The sequence below is a fragment of the Plectrocnemia conspersa genome, unplaced genomic scaffold, assembly GCF_051122295.1.
Source record: "Plectrocnemia conspersa isolate PC_06_02 unplaced genomic scaffold, ASM5112229v1 ptg000013l, whole genome shotgun sequence".
Classification (NCBI taxonomy): Eukaryota; Metazoa; Arthropoda; class Insecta; order Trichoptera; family Polycentropodidae; genus Plectrocnemia; species Plectrocnemia conspersa.
The window spans coordinates 4906740-4926521 of NW_028277177.1; the positions used below are offsets into that span (position 1 = coordinate 4906740).

General features: G+C 29.0%; 3 protein-coding genes across 6 annotated transcripts in view; 1 reads left to right on the forward strand and 2 right to left on the reverse strand.

Moving 5' to 3' along the window:
• The window catches only part of LOC148227103 (venom dipeptidyl peptidase 4-like), a 45226-nt gene extending 37506 nt beyond the window's left edge, over positions 1–7720 (reverse strand). For 2 of the 3 annotated variants that reach the window (XM_088201107.1, XM_088201105.1), the window contains exon 1: positions 7476–7659. The gene's annotated coding sequence lies outside the window, so the exon portion shown is untranslated. Of the gene's footprint in view, positions 1–7475; positions 7660–7698 lie in introns of those variants that run through there. The other variant, XM_088201108.1, reaches the window with a different exon arrangement.
• LOC148227104 (tRNA-splicing ligase complex subunit RTRAF) lies at positions 7699–18804 on the reverse strand. 2 transcript variants are annotated; one of them, XM_088201110.1, is made up of 4 exons: positions 18672–18804; positions 18264–18488; positions 18104–18196; positions 7699–7838 (listed from the first exon to the last, which is right to left on the reverse strand). In XM_088201110.1, coding segments are annotated over exons 1-4 (381 nt in total). In that variant the 5' UTR covers positions 18733–18804; the 3' UTR covers positions 7699–7836. The 2 variants fall into 2 exon arrangements, with proteins under 2 accessions (XP_088057236.1, XP_088057235.1); XM_088201109.1 differs by lacking the exon at positions 7699–7838 and adding an exon at positions 11858–12280.
• On the forward strand, positions 10975–11865 carry LOC148227105 (uncharacterized). Its single transcript, XM_088201111.1, has 2 exons — positions 10975–11220; positions 11733–11865. The coding sequence occupies exons 1-2, from the start codon at positions 11067–11069 to the stop codon at positions 11786–11788; spliced, it is 210 nt and encodes a 69-aa protein (XP_088057237.1). The 5' UTR covers positions 10975–11066; the 3' UTR covers positions 11789–11865.
• Positions 18805–19782: the final 978 nt, after the last annotated feature.

Genomic DNA, 19782 nt, shown 5'->3' on the forward strand with positions numbered 1-19782 from the left:
ACATCGAAACAATAGTTGCCGATATTTGAAACATATTGAATCACGCTAGCGGTACTAATTATTTTTTGGGGCAATTAATTGCAATAATAATAATAATATGAATACCGGTATTGATTTTTTTTCTCTCAGTAATACCGATCTTGAAAATTCCGGTATTATTGCAATCCCTAGTTGTAATTAAATAAAATCTTTTGACAGATTTTTTTCTATTTAAAGCAAGAAACTGCTTTACAGATCTTACGTAGCTCTAACTTGATAACATTTTTAATTTATTATTTTTTTTGCTATTATTGTCTATAAAGTCAAGAGTCACGGAACAAAAACAACATTTTACCTTGTGATTGTTTTTTCGATAAAAAGATGAACCGGCGCATGTTACTTTTTTCCACGTAAACCTTAAGGAAATTATTTTTATTGTACCTGATCAATTACCATTAAAACAAATAATACAAAAACCTTTGAAATATGATAAAGATCTCCACAACTTATTTATTTATTTCCGGTAAATATACGACATAAACTATTTGTGGTGTAAAACATTAAAGAAAGGTATACCACAAAATATCTATAATCTTTTAAGGATGTGTATCCGCGACTCGGTTAGTCTAGTATCAAATGTCGTTTTTATTTAATATCATTCTAAAAGGAGTCAAAGATATGAATCCTCAAGATTTTATTCGTTGCTTCTAAACACGTTTTTCGTGTATGATATAATACTATATTACGATATAGGGTATTCCCATTATAAAACCTAAAGTTATTATCTCTTTGTTATAAATATTATTGTATATAAATTTTAAGACCTTATGACAGGGAATTTCCATATTTAAAGGAAATTGCTTATCGATTAAAACCGTCGGTGAAAACATGCAAGTGAATTATGGATGAATGATTACGTTCTTGATAAACAGGAAATCTGACAAGAAGGCGCATCCGCTCAAACAGTTTTCATGCAAATTCAAAACCATCACATGATGTCATATTTAGTTAAATTTTTGTTTTATCTAACCAAGTGTATACATTCGGGTAGTATATCATTTAAATTTTGCTGTTATTATAATTATTTTGTATATATGCATTGAGTATTGCAAATAATACTTCGATATAGCTTTTCTTATTATATTTACAGCGACTCTTTAGAAAGAGTAGACAAAAACAACATTTATCCATTATAATTTATAGCACTTGGAATAACTTGATTTTATATTTATACTAAAAAAATGGCTATAAATAAAGTCATGATTTTTTTTAATAAAACAGCAACGAATAGTTATTTACCATTTCATTTTTATGTAAGATTTATTAATAATGTATGATATATTATCCATAAATTATCATTTACACTGTGCATAAATGACAAGGAAATGCCAAGTTATACTAGCTATCATTATTAATCATTGAGTTTTGTGATGAGTACTGTTAATTGTTCATTCAATTTATGAAGAAGTCAATAGAGATGACGATTGACATAATGATAAAATATTCTAATATATTTGTAAGGTTATGAAGAATCAAAAAATACAGTTTTAATAATAAATACAGGTTTCTACATATTTATATGTTAACAATAAAAAGTATCAATTTATTTTAATTTTAATCAATACAAAGTTCAATTTGTATAATATTAAACCTGGTGCCAAAAATACTAGAATTTGGTATGCACTGAAAAACAATACCATAATAAATGACTTAAGATAGACTAAAGTTTTAAATTTAATTATATTGATTTAAAAAAATATGGGTAATTTCTAGAATTTTGGCAATTTTATTGTTTATTTATTATTAGATAAACATAATCTCCATAGCTGTTATTAATTTTTACAAACAAAAAAACACATTTGTGGCTGTATATATATAATGCAATGGTACATTAAAGAAAAGAATAATATTTATGTGTTTGTTATACACAAATACTTAATACACAACTGTGTATTCAAAGTTGGTCGGTTTTTGGTATTTTATACAATATTCAATTAACGAACAGGTAAAAACAGGCAAATATGGGAATGGTCTCTAATAACAGCTCTGTTGTAAGTATTAAAGATTGAGAAACTCCATTAAGTTATCTTTCTTGCACACAGGCAAGATATTTATTAATGAAATGCAATCTACAATAATATCGTAAATCTATTTTAAATAACATATCTAGGTTTGGATGAGTAGGGTTATAAAATATTATCTTAAACACCATACTCGATCAATTATACTTCGACAACTTCTTACAAGGTAATTCGCAATTTAAATGTAGCATAACTAAAATAAATTGATTTGTGTAATTAATTGCCAAACAAAGTATTGAACTAAACGTCTGTCATATTATCAAATACTAAAGCACCTACCGCGATTTATTGATATTAACTAGATATAATATTAACTAGAATTATAATTATATTTTTTATTAATAATAATACAGATCTCGTGTGATATATGAACCCATTTGATGTAAAACCGGACATATGCCCTTTCTGCGTGTATCGATTCACATTATTATGACTTTCTTCCGCATAGAGATCGGTGAGATTATCAGCTTTCACTATAAAGGTCTCTCTTAACGATTTTCACGATCAATTACCCGCAAAAAAGAAAATTAAACGCTCCACGATTGTGCATTTAAGTTATTTTAAGTTATTCAAGCTAATCTGCATGTGACATAAGTGACCCCGGACACGTTTTTAGTATCTACTGTCGAAATTTATTCGGTTCAGATTGCGACAATGTTGCGCAAAAGCCGCGACGATGCATTATCAGCACGTATTTTTGATGCGCATGCGCAGCGCGTGAGAAAATCAGTAGCGACACGTGACTAAATTTAATTAATTGATCAATTACATATGTTGCAGAGTTGTTGTAACAAAAGTGAGCAGTGAATCATATGTTGTGTAACAGTCGGTAGAATACACTGTCTCTAAAATACAATAATATGTTTGCCACAAAGATAAGATAACTCTATTTTTGTGTAAATTTGCACGCTGATCCTAGATTTCGGCAGAATTTATAATCTTTCAATACTTTTTCTTTTACAAAATAATTGTGTTTTTTTTTAATATATAAAAGATCTTCTTTAAAAGCTGTACTAGCTCATTATTGAAGAATTTTCAATACAAGATATATACAACCTAATTAATTAATCATCACGATATTCATCCGTGAGATTAGGAAAATCTAGGGAAACATAATTTATGATGATCGATCGAAATTATAATTATATAATAATCACTAATTCTGATATCCCAGACGTTTTAATGGCTAATTTTTTACACTGATTTTTTCACTAACACGGTTACAAAAATATAAAAAATATTATTGAACATTTATATTTAAAAACACTGCGAATACTAAAAAAATCATTTTTATTTTAAGATGCTGAAAAAATATAGATATATGTTACAATATTGAAGTAAATTTAAATTACAAAGCATGCTAATTTACTACTTATTATTTTTGTAACCTATGAAACTATTTTTTGTACATACATATTATATATAAATAAAAAAACATTCCATTGATTTTACTTCAGCAGTGAGTCACATGTAACCATAAAAAAGTATCCAATTTTAATATAAACAATATATACAATCAACTAATGACAGCAATAGGTCTAACTTATAACTGCGACACCAAAACCGATAATTTTATGAAAAAGCACTGACCCATTTTTTGTCGCAATTTTTTAATACAAATACTCAAAAATTCCGTAATTTAAATGTAATAAATATCAACTATACCTAATAACTAAATAAAAATCATTATAAATCTCTTTAAATATTTAAAAAATGTCTTACTCTTGTATTATACTTAATCGATACATATTCACATGGGTATGTGATTCTATAATGTCAGTCATCCCAATCACACAAACAATCGACTTGGTTGAAGAACTTTAACTAACTATGATAACAAAAGTTTGAAACCTAGATGATAATTTATCAAAATATTAGTCATTAAGACGTAACATTGGTTTAAAACCGCAGATAAACATCTTTAAAACCTCAAACTCCATTAGATTTATTATATTATAATTTATAACTATATATTATATGTACATATTATTCAATCAATTAATTACAAATTTGCTCATAAAGACTTTCTGAGTGTTTCATTGTATTTTTATAAATACAATGAAACACTCAGATTATCAGTATATTATAAATATTTTAAGTTCCTCATTTACGAATGTATGTCATTGATGAGAAGGATGATCAGAGGACCTAAACCAGATCCCTGCGGTACTCCAGAACCAGCGAAGAGTACCATAGCTCATATACTAACAGTGAAATAATAAATAATCAAATCAAATCAAATCAAATAAAAATGCGGGCGTAATTAAATTGCTGAGCTAAAATTTCAATCTAAAAATATAAAAATTTTAAAACAGTTGGTCTTATGAATTGCAGTTAAATAATTAGTTATGTTTGATAAAATTATATAGAGACTCAATCGATAGATACAATAATAAATCCCTAAAATTATGAAATTCGCACGTTTAAAATTTGTCTGTTTTATTTGCGCTTAAATATTTACATTTTAATCTAACTGTTTCGTGACAGGTCATATTCCGATTGAAATAATAAATTTATGTTTTTGATTACTTTGCAAGCGAGTAACTAAAAATAAATAAAATATATATTTATTTGCATTATGAATAAATTCAATCTATAAATATTAAAATAACACATAGATGGTTGCTAGGACCAAAACTACCAAAATTGTGATGTTTACATAGAACTTTAGTGAAAAACAGTTTTCAGGCCATCGTAGTATAACAAATCTTCTAAGTATGTCATTAATAAAGAAAAGTAAGAGCAGTTGACCCAAATTGGATCCTTGCGGTACTCCAAAACAAATAAAAAAACTGGTTAGAAACACAAGTATCTTACTGACGGAGGCCACTTAAAAAACTCGAGATAATACTAACAAAGCCTTTTTGAGAAATCAAATAGTTTTGTTTCCGAAGAATAAATTCATGGCAAATTTTGTTGGATGCTTTTCGAAAATAATATAGACTACGTTGACTATGATTTTAGAATTGAGAGACTTTGTCATCGCATTTGAGAGGCATAAATGTGTGCTTTGAATGCTCTTAGGACGACGCGAAGACTGTGTTGCTGGTTTAAGTCTGTCGACAGTGAATATTTTTTCACAAAAAAATATTTGTTCCTATTGTTTTATTTTTCTAGCTATTTAATATTACAGTAACTACTAATATATAAATCAAAATAAACCTAAATTATAAAAAAAAACGTATATGAACTTTTTCCACATATTAATATTTTCTCAATGTATTACTTTAACAGTTTTTCGTTGAGTAAATTAACTAATAAGCTAACGCTTCAATGATTTGATAAGGTGATAACCGGAAAGAAATATGACGCATGTTATAAAATTTCTAATTTTTATTTAATTAAATAAAACTGGTTTATAAATTTTATAAATTTATCAGAAAAAAGCTGTTTTTAAAACAGACAATCTCTAGTTTACATAAATGACATATTTCAAATTTATGTGTCAGTAAATAAATATTAGAATTATTTTTGGTTAAAATATTTTTCTCATATACTTATGTAAATACAAATGTGAGTCATAATCTTAAATCATCTTATCTAATCCATTGGTCGATATGTTTATTTGTATTTTTTGTGTTTATGTTATGTTTTCTTTGAGATATTTTCAATATTTATAATGAAAAAAGCCGTAACTCTAAAAACACAAACGTGACTATCGTACAGAGGCCAACTAGAAAAAAGCTATTTCGAAATGGATAAAATTCCACAGTGCAATTTAAAAAACCGCACGCATCTTAAATAATTAATTTGTACTTGCAAAATGAACAGAATTGGTAAATAAACTTTTGTTTCGTCAGATAATTATTTCTTAACCGCATGAAACATATTATGTCATCTTTAACTTAAATTTTTTTTTTTTTTACAGCTGAATAATTATTTAATGTTAAGTACAAGAATTTGAACCATTTCTTCAATTTAAAAGACCATATTTTATTACAAATAACAAACGATATTTTTTCTTATTGTAGATAGTACAAAAAGGTACAAATCTCCAAAGCCAACTTTTATAACATATTCATTGCAATAACATAATTAATATGTAGTTTACCAAATATAACCATAAAAAAGTTCAGTTAACCTGTTTTTTATTTTTTAGCCATAGACATAGGTATAAATTTAAAAGATACACAAAACTTAGCCTAGTAAATAATATAACTCATAGTTAAAAATTGCTCGGACATTTGGCTGGTCCAATATAAATAATATTGTACGAATAAATACAGTTGAAAAGAGGACGTTTTGTGAACCTAAATTAGACATTGTCTGGAATCCTAGTGAAATGTAGTACTTCTAGTTTTTAAAAAAGATTCTAATGAATATATTTTTGAAGTAGCGTATATACTATAAAGCACTTTCCAGAGTACCACATAGAGTCACGAATGCGTCCCTTATTAATCCTGTCCTACACAGCCAGAAAGTCTTTCTTACGGGAAATTTTTTTATAACATTTGTGTCAAAAATACTGTTTATTGTTTTTATTAAATTTAGCTCAACGGGACTGTTTTAATTTATATTTGTATTTGAACTATTAGAAAAAGCTAGCATATCTTAACTGTCAAATTTGAAGCGAATAAATTTTATATAATTTTTAATGATGTGGCGTATGTTGCCGTGTGAGTTAATATTTGGATGCTAAAGAAAAAAATAGAATTTACAAAAAGGCCAAGATTTAATAAATTTTATTAAAGTAAGTTAAACTTGCCAATTAAGACGAAGTTTTCACAACTTTTAGCTTTTCTGAAGTTGTATTTTATTATATTTTGTATTTAATGAAAGTTCAAGATATTGTACATGTACATGTTATAAAATGAACGATAGTAAAATGTATCATATGTATACATTAATTAGTCATTTTTGAGAATAAAAGTAGCTAAATTTAAAGTACATATTTGCTTTAATACCAAAATATTATCAATTTAATTATTTAAAATAAATTAAATGTAAAAAAACTATTCATAAAAGAGGGGGAGGTGATAAATATAACGCTATGATTTCTTTAAGCTAACCCACGCACCGCTATTGATACATATGTAAATCGTATAATTTTTAACATGACAGTTTTGATTGATATTGTCGTTTGATTATTCATGTGATCTGAATTTAATAATCAGGCTGCCAAATGAAACTATAACCTATGAGCAAGAACGTTCGAGTTACGAAATATAATATAAATACGGATGCATCGGACACTTTCTTTTTTATGTGTACATACATATGTATGTTAAAGTACGCTCATAGTTAATCATTAATTTGATTGATCAATTTTGGAACATTGTCATGGACGAACATTGTGCAACGATGGCCAAAAACGTCAAAATATATGGGTTTTTTTAATTACGGTCTTAAGTCAATTAAAATTGAACATTAACATATAATTGTAATTATACATAAAATAAATATTTCTGACCTTACCTGTATAGTTGTAATTGTTGGTTCAATTATAAATTTGATTATTGATTGTGTTTATCACTAAAACATAACACTTTGTTGTTAATTGTTTTTGTTGTTTATTTGTGATTTGATTAATTGTTTTGAGTCAAATGAGTTAAACGGTTCTTATTGTCCGACTGACCGACAGACCAGTCAGAGTTCGACTAAATTACGGTCGCAAAAGAGGAAACAAGTCGCTCCTCACCTTTCACCGGCACAAATTGGAAGTCAGGGGGGGAACGCTGGTCATGGAGCGGCACCGGATCACTTCAAGTCTCTCGACGCTCGTCACTGGCTGTCAGACCGATTGTTGGCTCCAATCAAAAGCGTCCGCGGTCCTTTGCTCTGTAACGCATACATTAATCGAATTAGCTCCAAATAAATCCGACACCAAAACATAAACACCGTGGGACCCCCTTGCAACAGTGAGGAAGATTTTCAAAGTCAATATTAAGCAATAAAAATTTTAAAGTGAGAGCGATATTTAATAAGTAACAGATCGCATTTTACTGTATTAAGACTTTCAGCTGAAAAACATAATCATTATTTATAATACAACATATTACATCTGATTTAAAATATAGCAAATTATATAGTCAGTTATGTGATGTTAAATTATACATTTGTCTATACATTTTTTTTTCATTTTATTCTGCAATCATTAAACAATACGTATTTTTGAAACTAGCTCTCAAAAACCTTCCAACATTTACAATTAATATTGTGATTCTTTACGCGAAAAGTTACACGTGTGACGTATAAATTTTTCAGTTGTCAGCTGTTGTTATCATCGTCAGCCTTAAATTATCTTTTACCTTCAAAATTGTTTATTTAAAATATGTAGCATGTAGTTTGCTTCTATGCATAACCTTTGTAGTATATAATATATTATGAATACATTATAAAAAATGACAATACCAGTTCTATTTAAAAAAGATGGCGCTGACCTCGTTGCTTTGTAAAATATATATGAAACTTAATTTAATTATGAGTTTCAATAAATACAAATATGTAGTTAAATTATAACAATCATATACTATGTATATAAATGTATAATCAAAGTAAATAAAATAACGGTTAAAATTCTTATATTAGGCGGCATAGTAAAATTTTCAACAAAATTGAGTTTTAAGAATTTAAATGATATCCAAAATATCTACAACTGAACGAAAAAAATGTAAAAACGAACGGTTGGTCAATAAAGTTACATAGGTTCTCCGTGTTACTATAAAATGATGGTACAAGTTCTCAGTGTCTTGTTCAGACAGTTCGAACAATATATTCTCTGAGTTATAGTAAGGTGAACCATTGTGTATGGCTTGAATCTAATGGGAGTGTAATTCATCTTTGGTTAGTGATCGATTATCTTAAGAAGATACGATATAATTTTTAAATTATGCATATGAGTAATTCAGATGAATGCAAACATAAACATTTTATCAGTAGATGTGGGGAAAATTACATAATCATCCAATAATTATTTTTAGAAAAGAACAAGCAAAAAATATAAATGCAAATTTGCTTTAATTGACAAAATTATGTTTTAATCTTCCTATTATTTCTTCTGATATAATAGGAAGATTATATATTGCACGAATACAAATGGTACATCTATAAATTCTAGCAAAAACATTTTAGAAACATACGACTTACCGAAATTTATTTCGATAAGCTCCGAGTTTTATCGTTCACTAAGAAATCAATTTTTATTTGGGCCCGTGAAACGGCGATATCTTTTTTGGGGTAGCAAAAAGAATGGCAAACGATCGCCCCACTATATATTTTTCTGTACTTAACCATCTCTGAAACATACGAGTGTTTTTAACTAAGCAGGTACACATAAAACCAAGCAAAGTAACAACATATTACTTCCTAATTCTTTTCTTAATTTCTTACTAATTTGCAACATTAATTTGTAACTTTGATTCGATACTTTATCTCGACTTTTTCGCACTATTAAAACATTGTCTGATTGATTTATGTATATTATATTTGACGATCTGTGGGACTTGGACTCCCACATCGTTTCCTAAAATGTAACGTAGCATATTGTACATCACTACGGCCACCACGGGTGTACCAAACCGTAACTGAAGTTACACATATAGCTCAGACAAAGAATAAAATAAAACCACAGTTGACGTTTCAGACATTACGCCGTAATGAACCAGAGCCTTCCAATCCTTCCAAAAGTCTGTACTTTATGTTCACTTATACTCAACTTAATATTTATCTCTTAACTGTATGCCAATCAAACGATTAAAATTCACAATTTCTCTTGCAATTTAACATTAAAAAATATGTTCACGGTTCGTCTCTCAAGATGGGTTGGTAATCTAAGCGTAAGTCGTACAATTTATATTTTACAGTATTAAGACATACGATGTTAGTTATCTTCCTATGAAAGTTAAGCATTTCTATGTAATAAAAATAATATTCGGTTTCTAAATTTCCTGATCTCATCCAGCTGATCGCCATACTGTTAATTTGAATACGGGGGGAAACATAAACGGATCCAGAAAATGGTCAAGGAGTGGACTATTTTAAAGTTTAAATTAGCAAAATTAAACATAATACATAAAAAAGATTTATTTAGAATATGTAATTTTAAAATAACATTGCGAAATAAATATAATATATTACATAATAATGTATTTTTTTAATAAAACTATTCTGGTGTAGAACCTCTTTTAGAAAGAAGTGTTAATAAATTAGATGAATTTGATATTTTATGGAAAGAAATGTTTTGTTATGTATCGACTTTGTTTCAATTTAATTATATATACCAAGTCCGTGTTATAGGGTCCGGTGTCTTAATTTTCTTAAGACAAAGATAAATTGTTTGTTGCGCAACAGTTGAGACGGGGTGTCTTTTGGAATTGGTTTTTAGTTGAAGGGTTGCAGTATTTATGTTCATGGCCCTTTCATGGTAGATTTTGCGGTCCGTCCGGTGGGACGACCAATTAGAAAAGGTGGCGAATTTATTTGAAATAATCTGCTGTTGTCCGATAAGGTAGTTTGGAAACGGCTACGCGCGTTACCTATTCTTAAAGTGATAAATATTTAATCCTTTATGATTTATGACACGTACCTTAATCCATTAAGTGTTCTCCCACAATGATTAATACAAAACAGTGGCAAACGCATTCTCAATATGCAGTACAGCCATACAAATGTTAAACTATAATATTTCGAAATTATTTTAGAACTCATTTAATTTATTGTATTTTTTAAACGAGACACTTCAATATTTTATGTGGCTTTGATTGTAGGATGATTGGAATAATCTGTTATAGTTCAAGCAAAACAAATTGAGAGAGAGAGAAAAGTGAAAAAAATATATTTATTTATACAAAACATATTTATATAATAATAATATTTAAATAGATGTTGAAGTTGCTATTTATTTATTTATTGAAAATAATATGTATATTTCAATTGTAATTAAAAATAAATATTTTAGTACATGGTCAAAATGTTTGCTTTTATGACAGTCTATTGTCAATGATTTTGCTTTAGTAGTAAACATAACCTTAGCCGTCAGTGGCAATTATCAATGAACCGTCGTTTAAGATGGTTTCGATTGTGACAGGACGTGATCGCAATTGCGCAGCGTGCCGAGCCATAAGCGGCTTAGGATTGGTTGGCGTCGGAGGATACATGGCAACGATTGCTTCCAAAAACCCAGCGCCAATCGGGAAAACGACGCTGTACATCATTGCCCTGGGTAAAAATTAACTTTAAGAATACTATTAATCAATAGTGCACAGATCTTAAATGATTCATTAATGCTTGAGGTTTATTTTCTCATAAAAAATGACATATACGGGAAAGAAATCCAACATTTTTACCTTTTTTTTTGGTACTACTAGGTATTAAATTAATAATTAAATATATTTTAATTTAATAAATTTAAATATTCCTAATATCTTTACTGTACTTTTTATATATTTATTTTTAAATTTTTAGTTAAGTAAATCTTTACCACTTTGATTATAATTTTATTTATTTGAAATTTAGTATTGCTTTCATGTTATTATTGGGTTTTTTCTAGTAAAATATAAATATTTATTAGAATTTGAAGAATTGTATTTTAAAACAATGACGGTCATATCTATTATAGATTTTATGATATTTTAATTATCAATACGTGCTACGATATAAAACTCGTCATGATCGTTATCATTTGACCCCTATGATAAAAAGTCACGTTTTAATATTCATTCATTTTTTTTTCAGGATTCTCAGGGTTAGGTATTGCAAGAATATGCGATTGGCCACCGTTCAAGACTTAATTTACTTTAGATATATTTGAATATCAATAATGAATTTATATAGTAATTTGTAATAATAAAATATTCCACTTTAATAATTTTATTTTTTTATTTTCTTTTATAAATACATCAGAAAAAAGATCTACTTATGTCAGATCGATATATATTATTTTGACAAGAATCATGTAAACACAAATAAACAGGATTTCATTATTCAAAATCCCACTTTGCCGAGACTAGAGTCAGTCTTTGGGTTCGCCGTTATCTTCTGAACGGCCACCAAAGCTTCGTTGATCGATGTTTGCAACGATCTCAACTCTGACATGAACAGTAAGTTCAATACGTCGCTGGGATTGTCGCATTTTTCCGTATTAGCTCCAGTCGGCGGGGGATGTGGTGTGTTTTTAACGACGGAAGCCAGAGCACTGAGTCGCACTCGAGGATCATGATGTGGACCTATACAACCGACTGTTGCGACTCTTGCTATGCCGGAAACAAAACCATCACTTGTAACTGAAATTAAGATAAAAATAATTTATTACAAAGGCTTTCAATTGATCAACCCTTGAGAAAATCATATTTAACAGTGCAAGATCACCCAGAAATAGAAATCGCCACAGATTTTCAAAAATGCAGAAATTGTAATGCAAACACAAAAATGTAAGCGTTTGACCAGGTCGAATAATTTCATAGTGTGTATAATTTCTTGTGCTATCCAAATAATTTCATAGTGTGCATAATTTTTTGTGCTATCCCACCAAATACACAAGAGTAATTTTTTGCAGTCAGTCCGGGTTTCGCCGTTTGTTTTTGCTACCTGCTTCTTTGGTAACAATTGTTTTTTACTTCTACGGTTGTCATATAGTACCCATTTCTCATCTCCAGTCACCAGATGGTGTAAAAATGGTGTTTTTTCTTCAAGATCTAAGAGTTCTCAGCAAGTGCACACACATGCTTCTTTGTTTATGTCACTCAACTCGTGCGGAATTCATACGCCCTGCCTCTAATTTTTGCCAATTTATTTCAAATGATTTTTTTCAAGATCATTTTCCGATTTATTTTAAGATCATTGGACTCTGGTGTACAAGTGGACGTCGTATACACAGATTTTGAAAAGGCATTCAATAAAGTTAATCATGCTTTACTTGTGAAAAAGTTGTCTAATTTAGGGTTTTCTGAAGGTCTTATAAACCTATTCTCAAATTACTTGAACAATAGATATCAGTTCGTCAAGTATAAGAACTCTTTTTGAGAATGATATAAGACCTCTACTGGAGTATCTCAAGGATCCAACTTGGGTCCATTGTTGTTTCTATTGTTCATTAATGACATAGAAACAGCAATAGATCATTCAGATTTTTTATTATATGCAGATGACTTGAAAATTTTCAAGAAAGTGCAGTCAATTTCGGATTCCCTCGACCTGCAGGAAGATCTCAATTCTTTATGGAAATGGGCTTGCTATAACCAATTGCCTTTCAGTGTAAAGAAATGTCACACAATTTAATTTTCAAGGTCGTTGATGCTGGCAAAATACTCCTACCATCTCGGCGGATATATTCTAGACAGGTCTTCTTTAACTAAGGATTTAGGTGTGACTTTCGAAGAACATTGGAAATTTAGCCAGCATATTGCAGAGACTCACAGCAAATCATTAAAAATGCTCGGTTTTATCTTAAGATGTGCGCGCTACTTCAGGAATACTTTAGTATTGCGCACTCTTTATTATACTCTAGTCCGCAGCATACAAGAAACTAGCTCTACGATTTGGATTCCTGTAGAAGTGTTTATATAATTAAACACTTCTGGAAATTGCTCAAGAGCATCGTAAACAATCCTTCGGTGATCGAGCAGCTTCAAATGTGGGCTCCGAAAAGTGGTTATAGTTCTTGGTCGCATCCACTGTTCTTGCCTGTATAGTCTAGAACTGGAGCACTTGCCAACTCTTCTCTAGCTAAGGCCGTACGTCTGCTCAATACTGTGCATAGAGATATTAACATTTTCTCGTGCACTTTTGGAGTTTTGGTTCAATTTGTGTGGGACAATACACACCTGTTGAGGTGATTTGTGTCTGTTCTTTTATTTTGTTTTCGTGTGTTTACTTATATATGTATATATGAATTTGTATGAATGCATATATTTGTATGTTTTTTAAAATTGTAATATATTTTATACTTTTGGCAATCATGACGCATTAGATTAACCTGTCAGATCATGATGGTTATAATTTTAATAAATAAATAAAATAAATAAATGATCATGAGTGGTGGATTCGGAGAATCTGAGCTCTCTGAGGCCAATCGATGAATAGTTTGGGACGTACTATTTTCAATTTCTGTGGTCAATACGTCTTTCTCCAATTTTGCAGGTCTTCCACGTACACGACTATTTTTAATATCAAAATCTCCTATCTGAATTTTTTTAAATCTTCTCTGGCACTTACGAAAAATAAATACGTCCCCCAATACATCACAAATATTGTTTGTTGCAGTAGTTGCAGATATTTTTTTAAAAAACTCAGATAGCATCCAATTTCGTAAGAAACTTCGGTCGGTATAAAATCTGCCGTCGCGAATCGGTGGTTTTTATTTTTATATTTTGGTTAAAATGGATACCCGGAATGATGATGAACCGAAAAATAACAAGACACGTATTGACACGACTAATCATCCAAATGCATTTTTTTTACTAAATTCAAGGGGAGGCAAATGTTCCCACCTGCTTCATTAAACATTACAAAAAACTCACACAAAAAGAGTCAGCCCAATGCACCCACTGACCAAAATAAATCTCATGCAAAGGGTCAAACACGACTGAATTAGCAAAACATCTAGAAAGAATTCATCGCATTCATATGGATAAAAAATACTAAAGAAGAGTCCACAAAAACTGAATTTTCAAATAGTGCCAAAAGAATTAGAATATATCAACCCTCCCTAAACACAATCAGTTCCTTAAATTGTTGCTCGACTAGCTACTAAAGATGGTTTTTCCATAAGAGGGGTTACGAATAGTGATTCCTTTCGAGAATATATTACGCAAAAAGGATTTACATTGCCAAAGAATCAATCATGAAATTGATATTAAAATTTTATGAAGAGAAAAAAATGAAATGATTGCCAAAATAAAAGATTTAAAAGAAGCGAATGCTCGCTTTAGCTTGACAATGGATGAATGGACGAGCTCAAAACATTGAAGATATTTTTTTATTATATTATACAAGGTGGAATTTATTGATTTCCATGACAGAAGGATTTTTAAAGTTACTAAACATCATTGAAAGATCGTTTTAATTGATTTAATGATTAAGAACTATTTCTGAAGTACTCGATCCTATAAAGGTGACTTCTGAAATTATTATTAACTTTCTATTGGAAAAGATGTCCAAGATGATATAAAAATTATTCGAAATATTTGCAGCACAAAAATCAAAAACTTAAAAAAGAATAAATAGCAGCACATCTGTTTAATACATTTTTTACAAATGCCTGAATATGTTGGCAATGAAAAGCTTTTTGAGAATTGCTCCAAAAAAATGTTTTTGATATATAGAAAAAAATTATTAGAACTATTAGAAGTAATTGAAGACAAAGAAGATAATACTGATGACGATCCGATTAAAATTGTGACGCTGACGATGAAAGAGGAATTAAATAGACAAATCACGAACAACCAGAAGATTTCTCCATTAAAAAATAAAAAAACTAAATGAAAAGATTTTCTCAATAACAAACACAAAAAATTAAATTTTTGTATAAATCATTGCTGACAATAAAATTAACATCGACGGAAAACGAGTAAGTATCAAATTGCTCCATAAGTCTGAGTTTTTAAAGGTGCGGATTAAATGAGTTAAAAATTAACACATAATATTTTTACTGAGCTACATATTCTCCATCTTTTACAATTATTTTCTACGTGTTAATCAAATCTTTTATATCTGATTCGAAAAATATTGTATTTTTGGAAGCAATACTTTTTTAAATGTCGCCTTTAAACGAATTACCTGAGCGATGTGTATGTCGTCATTGTCAGCCTATAATGCAATAACTCAATGAATTATGCCCTTCATATCCCATCAAATGTACAACATTATCTTATTGGAGTGTAATCCTGTTTTGATGGATTTGGGGATCTATCAAAAATAAATCTTTCTGTTCTAGAATCATTAATTATTGACATTTTTAAATTTTCTGCGCAAGGCTTTCCTCCAATAATTTATGACATAACCATATTCTGCAAATTTACATAACTGATGTTGGCGAAACATTGAGCGTTTGTGCTAATTTCCATACCATTAATCTCAAATCTGCTTTGCTGGCAACCCTAATATCCTCACTAACAACCAATTAAGGACTACCTCACGTAGTCAAAATTCCCAGAACAAAAGTTTTAGAACCACATTTGACACTTGCCCATTGTATTACAGATATTTTAAACTTCATTTGACGCATTATGACCAAGTTAAAACTCATAAAACATAATATAGCTTAACTGGGGTTATTTTTTCTTTATTGCCATTGTTGATTTAGAGTTGAAGATATCAAAACAAAAATTATTCTGTTACTCAACACTTGGCTGACGGGCTGTTTCGCGAGAACTTTGCGCAACACAGATTTATAACAAAAAGATATAACTTTTGAATTAAACGGAATTAAAAAACAAAAATTTATCAAATATTCTGCATTGTATTGGTTCATATGTTAAAATTATTTTATTAGTGGGTTTCAATCTGTGGGTTGCATAAAAGAATAATTAATAATTTGCTTTATTCTACTTTATTTTATCTCTAGTTTAAATAAATAGATAATAATTAATTATGTGAATAAAATGAACAATGTGAATTATCATATATAAAATTATATTTAGGTCTTTCTTGGGTTAAAAATTTTATGCTTATAGCTCTGTCAGCTTTAAAAATAATTTACGATCAAGTTTTATTATCATCTCTTGTTTATACAAAGAGCTCTTTGATTGCCCCTCACATGGGAAGTTAACCAGGGCTATAAAAATAATTATGCATTGAAATATTTTTTTCTTAAAGTACAAACATTCATTCATAGACATAGCACAAAACACTTTAGTTTTTGCCAGTAGATACTACTGGACCCTTCAGAAAGGTCAGAAATAATAAAAGATAGTCACTACCCAGCTAGTTGGTTAAGTGTCAATAGCATCATTGATGTGATTACTGTTAAAAACACTGAAAGAATAGTGAAATTATGATTAATTTATAAAAAGTTATACATTTTTGCAAATGTAAAAGAAACGCAAAATATTCTCAACAGCAGAAATATTTATCACAAAAATTAAAAATAAGTTACCTGATTCAGTTTTAAATTCAATGCTATTTCTAAAAGCTTATTTTGTTTGACAAAAATAAAATATTTACTTATGTTTTTTTGTGCTTATGTAGTTGAATTAAATATTTTCTTAAAAAATAAATTAAATTATTAAAAAAAATCGCTTTTATAATAAAATTTGTTTTAGTAAATTAACTTTGTAATTAGATTAGATTTGTTCCCTACCGTCAGCTTGAAGAATTACTTTTATGTTCTATACTCTTGAAATAGAACACTCAAAGTCTTGAAATAGAACACCCAAATTGGTTATCATTTTTGTGAGATAAGGGACATTATTTTATAAAATTAATATATATGCCTGTGTGACATACACCAGTACTTTGACTATGAACTGCGCTCAGATATAATCACTCATTTTGACACCTTACTGTATTAATGTCTTTGACAAAAAATGAGAAGAGTAGAGGGCCAAGATTGGACCCTCGAGAAACTCTTGATGAAGTAAAGTAATCATTCGACAACCCGTCCCCATAGGTTATAAACTGTCTATGATCACTCAAATAACTCGGAAATAATCAAGTTAGAAAATCTGAGCAAGCACGATCCAACAATTTTCTTACTAATATAACCCATGACAAACTTATCAAAATCAGAACATACTTGTATCCCCACAAGGGATTTTGTTACTGCTTTTGTGAGACTTTGGGAATAAGCTGACAACACTATGACTGGTATAATTGTTGATTCACAATTTGTCACCCTTGTGATGACTAGGGGTGACCCTTGTGCATTTCCAAAATTCAGTAAATGAAAATCAGTCTTGAAAACCGGATCAAAAATACGCTTCAGATGAGCAGTAAGCATGATTTTGTAACTTTTTAAAACGAAATCGAACCAAAACTGTAAAGTTTCGATTTATATATGTTCAGTTTTGGCCGAATATTTTGGTTCAGAAGCTAATGTTTAATCGTTTTTATACATAGTAAGGACATACATATATTTTTAGATTTAAAAAGAAAGTAAGTATACATACAATCTAGATTATCCAGAGGATTGCTTGATATCACATTGGGAACAGAGGATCTCTTGCTACGTATTTCACTAATCTTCTCATTGTATTCAGCCGCTGAAATATATACCATATAAAAAGATGTTCATAATTAATTTTAAATTAAGATTAGTTATAGTATTACCATTATCGGCATATTCGTATCGTATAGCCATTGAAGTCAACCAAGTTAATTGCTCATATGGTGTTTTATCGATTACGGGGCTTCGAAGATCATTTTGGTATTTCTCAAACGCTTTGTTCCAATCAGGATTTTTTAAGTTGCGCAAAGCTGTTCTGTCCTCGATCTTGTAATGTCGAATTTTCTGATCTTCCAGCCATAATACAGCGCTTCTAAATTCAGTTTCATCTGTAAATCAATTTACAATTATTTACTCAAATTTTAGCTCATAAGTTTATTCTTCACGTGTTTGACATTACAAAAAATTTCAAACACGATTTTTTACAAAAATATCTACATTTTAAGCTTTTTTACACAGTAGGTTCAAGAAGCGTTGCTGATGAATTAAATAATTTTATAGGATGCACATACCATTGACATCAAATTGATCTGGATTTGGATGATCTAAAACCGTTAATTTCTTCTTTAGCATTTTATCAGATGCACCAGACAAACGTCAACGTCAATGGCGGCCGGCGAATCAATTTTTTTATTTGGCCCTAATAATTTTTTTTTCTAAGAATAATCTTTATTTTTTTCAGCAATATAATTTAAATACAATAAATATTTATAAATACAATAGACTAATTTGTTTTCTATGACGTAACTAAAAATTTTTGGTCAACATACATAAATTACTATGAAATAAAATAGATTTTTTTTTAATTGAAGATGAAATGATTTTTACTACATGTTTGTACAAATTCACATAATAGAGCATTTAAGAAAAAAATAGACTCACCTATTTTAATTTTTTTTCTTTCTCACTTGAAGATTTTCGAAATCATTAATATATTTTTTAAGCTTCATTTTTTATGCTTATTTGTATTCAATAACCAGCAATGCAAGATTATGTTTCTTTTGTAATCTTTTATGATTTTTATATTACTAAAGGACCCTTTAACACTCACGAGAGTTATTAGAAGAGTAAAACAATAATATAAACTTCTAAAAATTTACTTTCTAAACCACAAATATTTCATATTTACTTAATCTGTCGTATGTGCAAATTATAAATAATGTATTTTTCTCAAAAGTGAACTTACTTAAAGAAACTGTGCAACAAATTGCTCTGTGAAAACTTCTGTGTATTTTTTTTTTGTATTTCAAACAATTTTTCGAATTATTTGCTTCTTATGTAATTATGATGGTGCGAGATTCAAGAAAAATAAAATAGTTTCACTTACTGCATTCCTTAAAAGCAAATTTCAAAATAAACGGTTACCTTGTTAGTAATACTATAAAATATATTATTTCCTAAAATTTGTATGTGAGTATGTAGATAACTCTATCTCGATTATGTATTTATATTGTATATGTTATATTTTAACTTTCGATCTTTTTATATTGATAATATTTTTTTATATAATGAGTGTGTAGTGGCTTATTCATATTTATTTATTAAGGTTTATTATGGCTAAAACTTGGCGGCACTCTGGTAGCACTGGCGTAACGGACACACTTCTCTTGTCAACGCTGACAT

Coding starts and splice junctions, on each gene's coding strand:
- LOC148227105 (XM_088201111.1), top strand. CDS start 11,067: ATGGTTTCGATTGTGACAGGACGTGATCGCAATTGCGCAGCGTGCCGA. Junction 11,221..11,732: donor GCTGTACATCATTGCCCTGG/GTAAAAATTAAC, acceptor TTTTTTTTTCAG/GATTCTCAGGGTTAGGTATT.
- LOC148227104 (XM_088201109.1), bottom strand. CDS start 18,732: ATGCTAAAGAAGAAATTAACGGTTTTAGATCATCCAAATCCAGATCAA. Junction 18,489..18,671: donor AGATCAATTTGATGTCAATG/GTATGTGCATCC, acceptor ATTGATTTACAG/ATGAAACTGAATTTAGAAGC. Junction 18,197..18,263: donor ATACGAATATGCCGATAATG/GTAATACTATAA, acceptor TATATATTTCAG/CGGCTGAATACAATGAGAAG.